Genomic DNA, 16,640 nt, shown 5'->3' with positions numbered 1-16,640 from the left:
GTTACATTTAATTTCTACCATGATTTTAAGAAACTGTTACACAAAAGTATTTGAACACCAACCTTAATTATATTGAAATTTTTACCATTTAGGGAAAATACTTCCGTTGTCAATACATTTCATTTATCCAAACCCCAAGAAGTTGGTCAACATAATCCATACACTTATTTAATCATTCAGCAAATGTGTATTGATTGCTGACGATGTGCCCAGGACAGTTATGCACTGGGAATAGAGCAGTGAACCAAACGGCTGAAACCCCATAGCCGAGGGAGACGACACTGCAGTGGGGAAGGCAGAAAGACAAAATGAAAACACTTTGTAGAAAAACAAAGCACAGAAGGGACTAAAAGTGACCTTCAACCCTCAGTCAGAGGGTCAGACCCCACCGGTGGCATCAGAGCAAAGTCCTGCAGGAAGAGGGAATGATGTGGGGGGGGGGGATGCAGGGGAGGATCGGGGGGGCAGAACTGGGGCAGAGTCTCCGGGGTTCAGGATAGAGGCGGGCTGCAGCTGCCGCACATGGATTAAATTAGGACTAATTCTGAACCCTGAGTAAGCAGGAGGGTTCACAGAGCAGCCTGAAACTGTCTCCATTCCCAAATTCACACAGAGACGATCCTACTAAGAGCTGGATCAAAAGAATGCTACAAAAAATCTGGAAATACAGCACTGACACACAGCAAAGACCAAGCAGGCACAGGAGGAGACAAGACCATTTTAACAAAACCCAGCAGACACACAGTGGAGAAAACCCATGATGTCAGAGAGCACTGCTCCTGGACAGACTTTGGTATAACCATGCTCACAACGGAAAAAGAGATTTAAAAAAACAAGAGGGAAAATGCAGGGGGAGAGATAGAAGCCAAAAAGAAAAAGGAAAAGGAAAAGGAAAGAGCCAAATAGGAATTGCAGAGGAAAATAAAACAATTTGTGTGACAGGGGATAGGTTTAGTAGCAAATTAAACACAGCTGAGGATGGGGAGCCTGGGTGGCTCAGTCGTTGAGCATCTGCCTCTGGCTCAGGTCAGGATCCTGGGGTCCTGGGATCAAACCCCACATCAGGCTCCCTGTTTAGCTGGGAGCCTGTTTCTCCCTCTCCTTCTGCCTCTCCCTCCACCCCGGATGTGCTCTCTCTCTCAAATAAATAAATAAAATAATTTTTAAATTTATTTTAAAAATAATAAAATAAACACAGCTGAGGAGAGAATTAGTAAATTGGAACACCCCCCTGAAGAAAGTATCCAGAATGCAGCACAGAAACAGAAAGAAGGTGTATTAGTTGGGGTTCTCCAGAGAACAGCAGCAATAGGGTATATTCATTTTCCTAATAGAAAGGAGATGTAGTTGAAGCCTTGGCTCCCATGTGTGCAGGGACTGGCCAGTCTAATGTCGGTGGGCAGGCCAGCAGGCTGGGAATTCCAGCGGGAGACGGTGCTGCAGCCGTGTCCACAGAGAGCATGCAGGCAGAACTCCATCGTCTTCAGGAGCTGGAGTCTCTGCTCCTGAGGCCGTCAACTGATAGTATGAGGCCACTGCACATGCAGGGTCATCTTTCTCCTCCACGTGCACCGAAGGAAACGTCCATCACACCTGAATGCACCCTCATAGCGACATCTGGCTCATGTTTGATGAACCAGCCGTGCACCACAGGCCAACCAGGCTGACACGGGAAAGTAACCATCCCAGGGGGAAAACACAAGGAGGTCAGAGACGGAGTGAGAAAGTCTGATATACCCAAGATACAACCTGCTCCAGGAGCAGGGAGAAGAAATGGAGCAGGCATGGTGTGTAAAGAGGTAATAAGTAGTAGCAGGTGACAAGCATCAATACAGATCTAAGAAGCATCATGTGGCCCAAGAAGAACCTTCTTAAATCCTCCTCCCAGCAGGAAAATAGCTACCACACAAAGCAGAACAAACAAAAAGACAAAAAGTCATCAAAGCCGTCAGAACACAAAAGAGCAGCTCCAGAGGATCCAAATCAGACTCACCGCTGATTCTTGGAAGATAAGAAAACAATGAAACAGTATCTCTAAGATGCTGATAGAAAACTAATCTCTACCTAAAATCCCAGACCAAGTAAAAGTATCCTTTAAAAATGGGGGCAAGGGGTACTGGGGTGGCTCAGTTGGTTGAGCATCTGACTCTTGATTTTGGCTCAGGTCATGATCTCAGGGTCATGGGATCAAGCCCCGTGTTGGGCTCTGCTCTAGGTGTACAGCCTGCTTGGGATTCTCTCTCCCGCTCCCTCTGCCCCTCCCCCACTTGTCATGTGCACACGTGTTTTCTCTCTCTCTCTCTCTAAAATAATAAGTAGATAAATCTTTTTTAAAAATAAATAAAAATTTAAAAATTAAAATGAGGGCAAGACAGTAGTCCAGACAGAAACAGAGCTAATGCAAATCCAGCAGACTTGCACCAAAGGAGACATTAATTGTGTTATTTGGGCATAAGGAAAATAACCCCAAATAGATAAAGCACAATAAAGAGTGATGAAAATAATCCACATTTTTTCCAGTATAAAACTTGGCTTATTACTATAGTTTGGATACTACAGTAATGAAAAATGCATAATATGAGGAAAACATGACCATAGTCCCCTTGTCCCATGTCTTTCAAAGTAATGACAATTCTTACAGGGACCAAGAACCACGTCACTCTCAGATTATAAAATGAAATATTCAAATTTTTTCCTGCCACAGAGGAAATTTCGCCCCTTTCAGAGTTGTCCTGTGAGCCCATGCATTTTAAACTGTGAGGACCACACACCACAGTCATTTATTTTCACAGATAAGGCCACGTTCCTATTGACTCCAGGAAGGAAGGCCCTGAAAATCAGTGGGGAAAACTCTCATTACAGGAGGAGGCTCCAGCCTCCGGAGCAGGTGCCGCCAGAGCCTTCCCTCGCGTGGCACGCACACACTCAACACTGGCTTTCAGCCACGGCAGCCACCACCCCAGCCGCCCGCCGGTCAGACCGGGGGAGGGGCCGTCCATTTCACAGCCTTGATGCACTGCTGCCCTGAGATACGGACTTGCCTCACATCCTATAAAAATCATATTCCTGGATGTCCTATGTACACTTAACTTGGAGAAAGTGAATTAAATTTTAAATACCTTAGACCCACTAGCTATCTAAAGAAATGTTACTATGTCTCCCATATACTGCTTTTTAAAAAGAGGCGTGTGAGGGTTTTTTCAAAATAAGGCATCTTTTCATAGCTAGATAAGCCGTTACGGAAGTCACTTTCACAGACGGATAGTGAATCCGCTCCCGTTGCTTAGCCATGGTGGTCGTGCCAGTCGGGCGGTGTAGGACTCGCGGTGACGGGAGCCGTGCCAAGGCGGCCACAGTCTGGCACAGAAGCACCGCTGGCGGGAGCGGTCCTCACAGTCGTGGCAGCGGTGGCCGTGGCCATGGCGGTAATTGCACCACGGTGAAGGCAGTGACAGCAGGAGTCGGTAGGTGCATTAACCGATCCAAGGCCACACTGCCGTTAAGTGACAGATGTGAAATCTGAGCGAGACCTAGGTCAGGTTCACTGTATTCACACTGTCGTGTGAATCACTAAGTCACTAAATCAAATGTCAGACAATCGTCATGGAGACGCCTCTGTGTATTTGTCATCGTGGCAGAGTACGTGTGTCAACGGCTGGTGGAGACCTGCTTGGTCCCCCACATATCTACTCTGAGATACAAGACGTGTCTAGAATGTTCCATAGAGGATGAATGACCGCGTGCGGTGTGGTTCGCAGACAGATGAGCTGCACAGATCTTACTGGTGATGGTTCTGATGGGGAAGGTGTTTGTGGAGATCAGGCTTCCTTCCAAGACAGCGGGATAATCACTACAGAAATCACTAAGGAAGAATGGCCGTGGACCTGGTCCTCACCTGGATGCACCACCTTTCAGGGACACCTTTTCTCTCATCCTGTCTTGGGTTTTTTTTCTGAGGAAGTTTCCAAACCTAGATCCCCCCGACAGAGGCCGACCACATCATCCCCCAGATGCAGCCGCGCTAGGCTTCCCTCCCCAGCCGCAGGCCGAGAAGAGACGTCCACGTGGCTACAGCCGCAGGAACCCCCTCTCCCGCCAACCATGGTGCCAGAGGGTCAGTGCACGGGGTTCAGAGACCAGCTCCAAAATTCAACATTAATGCCGGTGGAGGCTGACTAATGGCTGCCCCAAGACACCAAATCTTAATCCATGAAACCTGCAAATTACCATATTTGGAAAAAGGGTCCCTATTGATGTGATTAAGTTACGGATAGAAATGAAGAGGGTGTCCTGAACTATGTCCGTGCGTGGGTCCCACATATCACCGCACACGTCCGTGGAAGAGAGAGGCTGATGGAGGGAAAGAGGCGGAGACAGACAGACAGACAGACACAGAGCGGGGGGGGGGGGGGGGGGAGCGGGGGGCGTGGAAACAGGCAGAGGCGGAAATGACACATCTCTGAGCCAGGGCCCCCTGGGGCCATGGAAGCTGAAGGGTCCTGGAGGGTGCACAGCCCTGCCAACACCTGGTGGCCTCCAGCAGGTCCATTTCCAGGATTTTCTGCAAGCCAGCGAACATGCCGGCACTGGGTTGCCGCAGCCCCGGGAGACTAACACCGGGCTGCCGTGTCACCGTACAACCCTGTGCGGGCGGGAACCACACTGAGAAATGCAGCCCTGTGCTTCCGTCACCACCCAGCGAAGGCAGACGTCCCCAGACCCACGTGGGCTGCTGATACTGTGATCGGTTCGTTTCTGGATGTCAAGGTGCAGGTTTGCCGACTCTTGGGCTCAGGTGCTCCGCGGTGAAAAACACGAAGAGTCCAATGTCCGTGCACACGAAGAGACCTTGAACACAGGTCATGGGTACACAGGGCTGAGTCTTCCGAGGGTTTATGTTTTAAGAGGGCTTCTTCCCTTCCTGCAGACTCAGGCTCCTGCTTTCAGTGTTCAGAACGTAAAGCTCTTCCCGAAGTCATGACTAGGACGGGGGCAGATCTGGATGTGTTCGCATCCTCCTGTGGATGGAGACTTCTGATTCGCCCCAGGAGGTTTGCGGAGAGAAGGTAACACTGTATTTTCTGAGTGCCTGGATCTGTATAATGTGCCAATGTGTTACCATCTCAAGGATGATGATGAAAGCCCAGGTAGCAGGTGATATCTAGGACTTAAGTACATTATGCACTTGAACTTGAACTTGAGGCTTGGTTTTTATCTTCAGTCATTGGACGTCTGCTTCCAGAAGAATGATCCCAGGAATTTATGCCTCTCTTACTTTGACAACTTCCAGCCAATGGGAGGAAAAGTAAATGCAGGCCAGATGCTCCTTCCTGGGAGGAGGAGACCTGTCTCCCCATAACGCAGGATGTCTGGCAGCAACACTCAGAAGCTCGTTGTCCTGGGCCTGGAGGGGGTAGGCTGCACGAGCTCCCCATCCGGCCACCAGGCCCTGAGTGGCTCCTGGGAAGCTGATTTCAAATTACAAAACGAGCACATAACGAATGAGATCACTCAGATACGCGCAGGAGCCTCCTCAGAAACGAGTGTTTCCCTCGGGCCAAGATGAGTGAGTAAAGGACAGACAGACAGACCTGGAAGGAACCTAACGAAGCGTTGTAACACGCCTCCTGAAGGGCACCCATGAGTGTGGTGCGGAACAGGGAGCGGGTGGGAGCGCCATCCTGACACGCAGGGCAACCGAACACAAGCAGCAGGAACAGCCCGTGCTGGCCACAGCCTCCCATCCGCCCCAGGCCGCTCGTGCCTCCCTCCGAGGACAGACAGCGTGACCCGCCCGTGAGCGTGGGAATCATGAACGAGCTCCCCTCGCCCGGCGCCTCCTGCCTGCACTCTGTCTGGCCTGTGGGTTTAGACCAACGGATGTTCTGTGAAATGACCATCTTTCCTTGCGCGCTGACCAATTTGCACGGTCGAGTCAGCGTTCCTGCGACGAACTCGACAGTCAGTCCCGACGGTACCGCCCGCGTGTACCACTGGCACAAAGATTTCGTAAACACGAAGGCGCGGCCTCTCTAGGGTAGATTCAGGGACAGAAGCAGAGAGACAGAGAGCAGGGAGGGAGGGAGGGGGAAAATTGTCGATCCTGCAGGTTGCTTTGGGAACTTTTCTCCCAAGCAAGACTTAGGGAGGGAACCCTGAAACCCGGAGCCCCAAGGACACACAATAATCAACTGCACATACATGAAACCAAATCTGCTTCACACAGAAGGGACTCTGACCCCGATGTGTGGGCTGCTTCCTCCACTCCCGGGACAGCAGGAGGTGAGCAGGCCGTCCACTCATAATGACACTGGGAAAGGTCCGTGCAATCTCAGTGGGGCGCTGTGATCCCCACGATGTGGGGGACTCCCCACAAACCAGCGCTGGCCCTCACCCCTTCCCCTGACAAAGGCAGGCCTCCAACGAGACGCTGTCGCTAACCGAGAGCACAGGAAGGAACAGAACGGCGGGTGGGACAGCAAACCAGGTGCAAAAGCAGGACTGGGGCTGCTTCCTGAGTCAACGCGGATCTCACCCCATGTTTTCCACTGGCCACAGAGGTGATGTGGAATATCGTGGCTGGACCTACAATCTCATTTCACGACGCACATGGTCGTTGATAGGGCCATTACAGTTGGAAATCGACGATTTTCATACTGTGATTTATGGAGTCGTTGTGATTTATAGCCTGAGCCACTTCCCTCCCCACACACTTCTCTGCTTCAGCACACACACCAACCAGCTGGGACCCGAGCTGCAGGAAGGTGGGTCAGGGCTGGGCAGTCGGGGGGCTGTCCAGCAGCCAGTGCCTTTTCTCTCTGCCTGCGTCCGTGTGCAGAGCTGGAGGACCCGCGCGTGGACGCCCTGCCAGGGCTGCAGCCGAGCCTCTCCAAGCAGGCATCTGTGTGCAAGCGGGGCACTTTCCACAGCAGAGAGGACACACAGGGAGCCAGGTGTGACGTGGACATCCATGTGTCCTCGGAGGCTCTCCCCACGTGCAGAGGGGTGGAGAAGCAGGATTGTGCACTCTCCCTCCCTGGTCCGGAGGAAGAGGGGCAAGGGAGGGAGGGTCCGAGAGCGGAGGGCAGGGGGAGGGGGGCGGGGGGACCCGGCCGGCACACCTCTCTTTGCGGCTGGTCACTCCTGACCTTGGCCACTGCCTCCCTCTGCCCAGCAGGGCCGCCTCATGGCCCACGGGCCAGACCGTCCCCCTGCCCAGCTCTCCGTGTGGGCGGCTGCTGGAGGGAATTGCTTCAAGGAACGGGAACACGCTGACCTGGCTGGAATTAGCCGGGGACGCCTGGCACTGCCCATCCGTGACCAGGAGACGGTCGCCGGGTGACTGTGGTCGGGAGTCAGGCTGTTGCAGCATGCAGACTCGGACGGCATGTGTGCAGACGGTGGGAAGCCCCTGGGTGGTGGGCATGCCGGTGGCCGCGGGAGGACCTGGATCTGTGGCTTTGCCGGTGGGAGCTGATGGGATGGCTGCCCTCAGGAGGGCCTGGGGTGCTGGGCTGCCCCTGGACACAGGGCTCACTCCCTCACATCTGCTGCAGGCCCCCCAGGGCCAGCCGCACCCTTCTTGACACCCCGGCGGAGCCGCCGGTGAGGACCCTTGGCCCCCTCCCGCCCAGGTGCGTGGCGGTGTCTCCGTGGGGAGCGGCAAGCAGTGTGGGCCTGGAGGAGGGGTGCTCTGGTGGGGCTGGCTCTGGGAAGGGGTCGTGAGGAGGGGCAGTGGGGCCGGGAACGGAATATCCCACAACAAGGCCGTCACTAGGGGAACCGCAGGGCTGGAGCCTCCTCTGCCCAGCTGGGCCGCGCCCACACTGCTGTGCACAGAGCCGCACCACGAAGTCCACGGCTCCATGGCATGTTGGGGCCTTTCCTCCCGCCCACCGGCACCTCACATTCCTTCCCCAAGGTCACCTTCGAGGGCGGACGGAGCAGTGCTGCAGGGCGGCGGGGGGAAAGCCAGCGAGGGCCCCCCAGCAGACTCGGGCCACGGGCGGGGCGGAGGCCAGGCAGAGGTCAGAGGCCGCTGCCCCAAGTAGGGACGCTGAGTGCCCCCTTCTCCCCAGTGCGCTAGGAACTGGGGCTACCGGGGCTGTGTCGTCCCGATGGAAACCAGTGCACAAGCTGACACGGACAGACTGTGGAAGAAGGGCTGCACTGAAAATTCCAGGGGTCCCGTGCACGGGACCGGCCTTGGGGCAGTGCTCGGTGTCCAGTGCAGTCCCAGGGACCCCCCGCCGTCATCCTGAAATCCTCCATAACTACTGAACACGGGGACGCGTGTTTTCATTTCAGAACAGGCCTCAAAATTTCGGAAGCCACTGCTGTTTCTGGGATCACATCACTTGATTCATTAGCCTATGCTCTTAGGTCTCTCTAGTTTGCGTTAGCTTTTTCAATCTCCTTAACCAAAACGATAGCCCTCAGGGCCTGTCCGGGACTATAACAACTTCCAAGGTAAAAGTCCCAAGTTCCGTGTGAAAATGGGCAGCGGGGCAAACCCAGGCCTGATCTCCCAGCAGCCAGCCGCGGGGGCCCTGCCCGGGCCGGGCACCCTGACGCCTGGCTGTGCGCTTTCTCTCTTGACAGGAGTGAGCCTCGCCGAGGCACGCCAGCCGGGGAAGTCTCCGCACTTCAGTGTGAACTGGGTGATGGGCAACGCGGACGTGGAGGTTATCGACGGCACCACCGGGAAGAGGAGCTGCGGGGGCTCATCGCGGCTCTGCAAGCACGTGTTCTCGGCGCGGTGGGCGAGGCTCTACGGAAAGGTACAGCTCCGCTCTGGGGGAGGCCGGCCCAGCTGCCCTCGGCTCCCGGCGGGCAGACACAGGGAGGGGCCCCCAGAAAGCCAACACTGGTCTGAGCAAGGGTGACACGCAACACAAAAACACTCCCGCTCTGTTTCCTTCCCCGCCGGCGCCCTGCAGACTTGCAACGCGGCCGCTGCGCCCAGGGCCCCAGCCAGCAGCCGTGGACTCTGAGCCGTGGCCCTAGAAGTCTTGCAGACAGGGCGCTAGCTGCTGCACGTAGGGAAAGTTCAGAGAAAGCTCCTGACGTGGGTGTTACTCCCAGTTGAGGTACAAGGAAAGCGAGCGGCTTCCCCGGAAAGACGGGGAGCGAATGCCAGGCGGGAGGTCAAAGCTCTTCTCCTGACCCCAAAGCTGTGCATTTCTACTACAGTTCTGAGCTTCCTCCTCGATAAATAAAGATGGTTACTGCATTTCCAGATTTAAGCTGAGATATAGAATTCCACATGTTTCCAAAGCACAGAAGACTGGCAGAACCAAACAAACAAAAACAGAGGAATCAGGAAAACATAAATCCATAAAAGCAGCTGTGTGCTCACTGCTCCCGTACGTCTTTATCAGCAACAACTCCAAACAGGAACGGGGCTGTTGGGGTCATGTGTCAACCAGAAGAACAGGACAGACACGCCGACCCTTAAGATCAACATTTCTTTCAACCCAGAGGACCTGGACGTTGTGTGTGTCGCCCCTCACGTGGGGCTACTTGTGCGGCTGCCACGAGCCGCCCACAGGACCTGGGTCTGTCCTGAGCACATGGCCTTGGCTGCCCTCCCTGCCCACTCGGGCACCATCCATGCTTCCCTCGTCTATACACTGCAGGGACCCGAGTCAGAGAACACCACCGATTCTGTCTTCCTAACCAAAAGGGCCCCTTGCACCTGCTCAGGGTGAGGCTGCCAGCACGTGGGCAGGGCCCACCAGGGGATTTGGGCCTCCCGCCCCTGCTCGCCGCACCCCTGGCCTCTCCACAGTGCGGTCCCTGCCTGCCCTGGTCTCGGGGCCTTGCCGGATACTGGCCCAGAAACCCGACAGAGGGGCTGGTCAGTTCCACCAGGTTCCTGACTGATGGCAGGAGAACTCCAACTCCACCATCTCCCGCCTGCCCGAGGCTGCTTTAGTGCCACAAACGTCCCCGCCACCCCCCAACCCCACCCAACCTCAGCCCCGGATCCTCCCCCAAAAGGAAAACTCCGCACAGTGTATTTGTTTAATAGCAGGCAAGTTACACATGTTTTGTTTGCTGAGCGCTCACACTCCTTGCCGAGCAGCCCTGGTACGTCTCAGGGTTGCCGGATGGGGCTCACCCCTTCACTGGGTAAGACTGACACATAACTAACACTGGACAGACTTAGGGCGGTCACGTGACATCCTGACGCGTGCACACTGTGAAGGGACTGCCACGAGCAAGCTAGTTAGCGCGCCCATCCTCCCAGTCACTGTGCACGGTGAGAACGCTTAATTAAGGAAGCTCCTTTGAGGCAAGTTTCACGCGTGTTACTCTCTGCCACGTCACTTTTCCGTTTCACGGTAAGAGAGAAGGGAAGGCGGCCGGGAGCCATGTTTTGCGTGGGGGCCCCAGCATTTCTGTCTGTCCGGCTCACTTGTCTTGTTCCTGCCCCACAGCTGAGCACGCGGATCCCGAGCCACGGAGACACGCCGTCCATGTACTGTGAGGCCAAGCGGGGGGCGGGCACCTACCAGTCTGTCAAACAGCAGCTGTTCAAGGCATTCCAGAAGGCCGGGCTGGGCACCTGGGTGAGGAAGCCGCCCGAGCAAGACCAGTTTCTACTGACTCTCTGAGCCACTGGACTCCCGTGCTCCCAGAGCAGGGCGAGCACCCGGACCGGGCAGGGCGTGCGTGCGCGTGCGTGGGGTGGCAGGTGGTGCTCACTGGCTCCCCGCACCCATTTCCCTTTGGTGTTCTGGAAGCACGCACATGGTCCGTGTTCCGTGGGCAACTAGACTCAAAGTAGGAGCTGCTCCCACGTTGTCAGAACCCAGACGCCCCCCAGACCTGAAGGCACAGGCGCGGCCCAACGTCTCTCCCTGGTGTGTCCACGGGAAAGCTTCCATTCAGGCTGAAGGGTCATCGGTGCGGCCTTGCCACGCGGTGCCTCGGGCGCCCCTCCCGCCTCCAGCGCCATGTCCGGTTCTCAGTAGCACGATACTTCAGGAAAAGCCACAACGAAGAGAAAAGCCATGGGCTCCTCCCCAAAGAAGCCAACAGGACGCTCTACCATCCCCATTATTCACTTAAGTTTTTACTCCACCTCCTTTCAAAGCGGATCTGAGATGCGCAATATTGAAGAACCCCCTGAACTAGGACCAGAGAAATGAAGACCCTTTGCGCAGCGCGCCGGTGAGCTGAGATGTAGGACAAGGGGCTCCAGGACCGAGTGCCGCCGACCACCGCAAACTGCCGCACCCGTCCCAGGCCCAGCGCAGGCTCCGCGGCAGGTGCCCACGGCCACTGACCACGTCTGTGGCAGATGCATCCAAGGTTAGTGACCACCTGCACCTCCTGGTAACAAGGAAACAAGTCCCAGACCACACCCTGTTTAGCTAAGTTTGCGTCAGAGAGCAAGCCCAAAGAGCATCCACAAATCCACAACAACCTCTCCTTGGGGCTGAGGAGCTACCAGATCTCCACTGCTTTAGGTTCCCCGGTCTCCATCTTGCATGATTGAAACAAATCACTCACAGCAGCTGCTGAGACACAAGAGGCTGGATTCTGTCCCCTTCAGAGCAGGTGTCAGACCCCCAGACCATTTGGGATCCGGCCCTGGCACCCTCTCTAAGAGGACAGTGGGGCCGCACGGCCGAGCGTGGGAGGGGCAGGCACCCTCTCACAAGCCTTCAGTCTGTCCTGGTACCTTGAACTGTGCACTCTGACCACCAAGAACTCATCTCTAACACCCATCATGCTACTGACGGGCCTCTAATTTCTCTTGCAAAAGATCCACATCTGAAACTCACTGGGCCACATGGCCACGCTTCGGAGAGCCCGCTCTGGGGTAAGGGCTTCCTGGTGAGACTTCCAGCCACCAGCCGTGGGTGCATACCCTGACGAGAACACGGGACTGCACACAGCCCAAGACGCGGGAGCATGACATCGTGCCGCACACATTCAAGGAGAGATTGCGGGTGTGATAAGGAGGCAAAAATGAGCCAACATGAGTTTTAGATATTTGTTGTGGGACAAGAAGTAGAGGTGTTACTATGGAAACCAACTCTTCTTGGGACTTCCTATAGGGTCAGATTTCTCCACAGACACACGGTCGATTCCCACTGGAACTGCTCCCGTTCTGAGCCCCTGCTTCTGTCCCTGCACTCCAAACAATGCCCCTTCCAGAGCGAGGAGACAGCATTAGCAGCGGCCGCCCCAGGACAGAGGCGGATGGGCCCATCCACACACGGCACCGCAGGACCACCCAGACAACCTGACCGCAGGGACTTGGACGGCACCACCTACCCGATATCGGACACTCCTGTGATGCCTCAGCTGCAGCTACTTGGTCACCGTTCATCTCGCCTGAGGCACTGGCCCTCCAGAAAAACCTAAACTCCACCAAAATATCTACTTCTGGAGAAAGCGTAGGGACTCGTCTGTTTGGTCAGCGGGGACATCCTGGAAGGAGAGGCGAAGGCTCGGCGCAGGAGCTTTGTTGCAAGAGGGCATTTCCAAGGCAGCAGGAAGCGCATCTGAGAGGCTGACCTTGGCGGGAGCTGCCTGTCCAGGAGCGGGGATGGAGAGGCACAAGGGGCAGGGAAGGCGGCACGGCGGGGCCGGGTCACCAACAGGAGGCCAGGTCACAGGGCTCAGATGTGGCACCTGCCGTGGCTGGGGGGACAGGTGGTGCCAGCCCAGAGACGAGGTCACAGGGGAGCCTGAGGATCTACTCTGGGCTTCAAAACCCAAAAGAGCACCCAACGCTGCTGGAGGCCAGGCCAACCCTGCATTTTCAGGGTGGTCTGAGTCCTGGGAGGAGCCCACAGGAGAGCTCATAGGAGAGCGCAGCTCGGCATGTGACCGTGGGGCCACCTCCTGCACCCGAAGGCAACAGAGGCAAGACCCATAGAGCCGAGGCAGGGGCCTGCTGGTGCCTGTCCACACATGCGTCAGATGCGGTGGCTCTGAGTCCTTAGTCTTCCCATGTCCTGTGCCGTGTCTGCACGTCTACCCAGTCCCGCTACTCAAGTCCAGATCAGGTCGACTCCACCGGTACCTGCCTCGAAGCACACACTGCCTTCCCTGCGGGGAGGTCAGCCGTGCACGGCCTCCCGCCTGGCTCTGGCCACAAGGTCAGCGTCCGCAAGCCCTTCCACAGCACGCAGCCCGAGGGGGAAGGTCACCGGCCGTGGAGCTCCACCTGCCCGTGCCTAGCACGTGGTTCCACTGCAAGGGACTGGAGCCAAGGCTTCTTTGGTTTTGGTTTCTGCCCAGGAAAGGATTTGCCGGTCTCTAACTATTGTTCCTTTTTATACCTGTGGGTCTCTTCAAGTCTGTATATACCTTCACGTCACTACTGATTTTGTGAGTCTTGCTGTTCCTTGGAAACGTCAAGTTGAGTTTCTCCCACATAATTTCTCATATAATTTCCTTTTCACAGGAAGCTGTTCTTATCAATAAAGTTAAATGGTTGTTTTGAGGGTTTTGGGTTTTTTTTGGTATAGTGTTTACCACGTCTGGAGAGCCATAAACAGTAAATACATGGTATATCGATGCCCAGAATAGAATAGTTAGAGTATTTTGATGAAATGCTATTTTTAGATTATAAATTTCAAGATGTGTCTATAGTATCTTGTTTTAAAAAATTTAAAAAGACATTCGAAACTTAGACATTTTTAATTTAGGGAAACTTCTACAACCATTTTTTAAGCCATTCTAATGAAATCATCTAATTGGCCCAAAACACAATAAATATTCCTTCCTAATAAAGACCAAAGGGAAGTCAGGACTACCACCTCTGTTGACGGAAGTTTCCGCTAACACTCAGCAGCCTTTGCTGGCTCGCCCAGCACCTTCCCTGGTGGGGGTTGTGGAGCCGTAACCCCGGGGTCAGGAAGGGCCGCTGCCCGACACACTTGCAAAGGCTGTCCCAGCTTCAAGTTCTTGCGGAGCTCATGGACAGAGTGAAAGATTTAAAGCTCTGTGTTTCAGGAAAGGCGTACGATACCACCATCCGGCGGCACTTGCGGGGACAAGCCGGACGGTCTGGGGTCCCGCTGGGGTTCCGCGCCCTCCCAGGCACAGGGCCTCCTGTGTGGGAGTGGGGCCAGAGCTGGGGCGCACTCGCCGCTGTCCACGGTCCTGCCCAAAGAGCTGTGCTGGCCATGCAGGGAGCTTGCTGGCTCCTGTCAAACGTCTCCCACAGATTCTGAGTCAGATAAAGAATTGGGGGGGATGAAGAAGCAGAGACAGATGCAAAACATGCAGGTTGTTGGAGAGGTGGCCTGGAGCAGGGGGGCACCTCTCAGTTCTGGGAACCAGGAGATAGATACGCGACCCATCGCCACCATTGCTTACCTCCCAACAGGGCTGCCTCTGGTTTTCCCCCTCATCTTCCTCTCCCTCCCCTCCCTCTTCCCTATTTGAGTGCCTGTTCCTCCCTGCCCTACACCTGTGATTCCCCGGTGCAGTAGAGAATCAGTCTCAGGACTCTGTACCCCTGAGCTCTGCCGCGCTGACCTCGAGGGTTCTTGTGACTTCTGGGCCAGGGGGATTTACTGGAGTCCTTTTTTGGACCCCTGGAACATGTCCATTAGTCTGAGCTCCCAACAAAGGGACACTGATGGCCAGGTCTCCAGAAAGTCAGAACAAACAACAGCACTCCCGCAGGGGACGGCAGACAGTGTCAGCCCCTGGAGAAAGAAATACCTTATTTCCCAGCTCATTGTTGCAAAATCAAACTTGCAGGGATGATAAAGATACAATGATCGGGATTCCACGGCCTCGTTTCATGCCGGCACTGGATTTCTACCACTCTGCAGGATACGCATCAATAAAAAACAAACAAAAAAACACACTTTCCCAGCAGTGCCCAGTTAGTTTTCAACTAATTTTCAGCATTTTTTAAGCAAATGAACTTAATATATAGTAATTCTTAAGCAAAGGTATGTACATAAAAAGCATGAATGAATGGCAATATTGGATGTACATTTGTAATATTTGTAAAAAAAAAATCCAAAACCTTAAAGTATTAATTTACATGTTAATTTCCCTCTAAGTTCTGTAAATCGCACTTCAGTGGTATCTGATAAGTGAATGTTTCTGTTAAGTGAATAAAAACATGGAGTAAAATTGTGCTTCCCTGGCTTGTTGGGCATCTTTCATCAAGCAGGACCCTGGGGGTCTCTGAATGCCACGTGTAAGTGTAGGGAGAGTTCCCAGAGGGCGCGCCCACTGCAAAGAAATGTCATGTCCACTCCAAAATTTTCTTCCTCCTACAATTACGTGCATCAGCAGGCTCAGCAGGGTGAACAGCTACCCTTATGGCTCTCACGTCAACCAATAACCTGACTGTTGAGGGTGGGGACAACTGTCAGCCCCTGCCTCTGGGGGCCACTAGCGTGGCCACTGACTCCACGGACTCAGAGGGTGACGGTGCTTTGAAAGGTTAATGCACTACAAATATTGAAGATGTTCTGAGTCCCCCTCCCAAATTTGCCCTAGCATGTGAAATATAGGCATGGCTGACAGTCTCCTCGTGGAATACTAAGCCGGATGGATTCGGACCTAAAACATCACTCAGGCTGTTTACGGCCTCGGCCCTACAGGAGTCTGCATGGGCTCAACATTGCAGAGCCCACCTGAGCATTCTGTCCCTTTCAAGGGCTGCCCATTCCACCTGCCCCACCAGGCGTGGAGCAGAACTACCAGTATGCTGGACATAGCACCGGCAGGCTACAGTCCAAGTGACCACAGACAACACTGCTTGTTTGAAAGTGTTCCTCTCATCCACCTGCTTTTGGGCCGGGGCGCGGGGGCATCTTACATCCTGTTCAGTCTGCCCTTACTTCCCATGAACCACAGGGAGGCTCCGCTCCAGGGAGGACACAGCAGACCTCAGGTCTGCGGACCCCCCAGGGCTGTTCCGACACATTCCCTCACCCTTGGGTTAGGGCAAGGGAGTCTTGCAGTAAGTTACCCCCAACAGAGACGAGAGTTGGGGCCATAGTTACCAGGAAGGAAGACAGCAGGCCTGAGCATAAGGAAGTTCAAGACAAGGCACAAATGCATCAGAGCGTAACACGTCCCACACGTTCTGAGTTTGGGAGTCTGGATGTCTGGTGGCAGGAACCGTTCACTGGTCTTGGCATGTCCCAGAAGGGACTCTTGGCCAGTACCCAATGCGCACTCTCGCTCCTGGAGGACACCCTCCTGCCAGAGAAGGGCCGCTTGCCTTGGAAATGAATCGTCTGGTCCTTGGTAATCTCCTCGAACCTGATGGTCCTGTGAGTCTACCCAAATCATTTTCCAAGCCATCCAACTCCCAGCTGCCCTAGCCTGATGGCAGCTCTCTTCTGTGGCCATTTTTCTTTCTTGGTAAGAATTTCTTTTATAAAACATGAAGTTTATGATATATTGTCTCAGGAAACACTAAGTGCGTGTTTCCCAAGGAAATTAACTAGAGGCTATTCTGATTCTTAAAATGTGACGGGTATGCATGACGTCTGAGGAGCAAAGGGACTGGACAAGCGCTATGATCCTTCACACCTGTGTCCACGCCAGAGTGACTCACGTAGGTTCCTTCAGCTGGGGTTAATTTGGTGACAGAAACGCACTCTCCCAACTGAGTTTCATCCACAGAGATGGAGGGT

The 16,640-nt window shown here is 54.4% G+C and overlaps 1 protein-coding gene across 2 annotated transcripts in view; it reads left to right on the top strand.

The window, feature by feature from the left end:
- The window catches only part of ADARB2 (adenosine deaminase RNA specific B2 (inactive)), a 415,338-nt gene extending 400,213 nt beyond the window's left edge, over positions 1 to 15,125 (top strand). For both annotated transcript variants that reach the window (XM_078075081.1, XM_078075080.1), the window contains 2 exons: positions 8,602 to 8,780; positions 10,443 to 15,125. In XM_078075081.1, the coding sequence (XP_077931207.1) occupies positions 8,602 to 8,780; positions 10,443 to 10,619 (356 nt within the window). In that variant the 3' untranslated portion in view covers positions 10,620 to 15,125. The remainder of the gene's footprint in view (positions 1 to 8,601; positions 8,781 to 10,442) is intronic.
- Positions 15,126 to 16,640: the final 1,515 nt, after the last annotated feature.

This window comes from Halichoerus grypus, chromosome 6, assembly GCF_964656455.1.
Source record: "Halichoerus grypus chromosome 6, mHalGry1.hap1.1, whole genome shotgun sequence".
Classification (NCBI taxonomy): Eukaryota; Metazoa; Chordata; class Mammalia; order Carnivora; family Phocidae; genus Halichoerus; species Halichoerus grypus.
The sequence above is the reverse complement of the archived record's forward strand: the minus strand, read 5'-3'. Positions and strand labels throughout refer to the sequence as shown.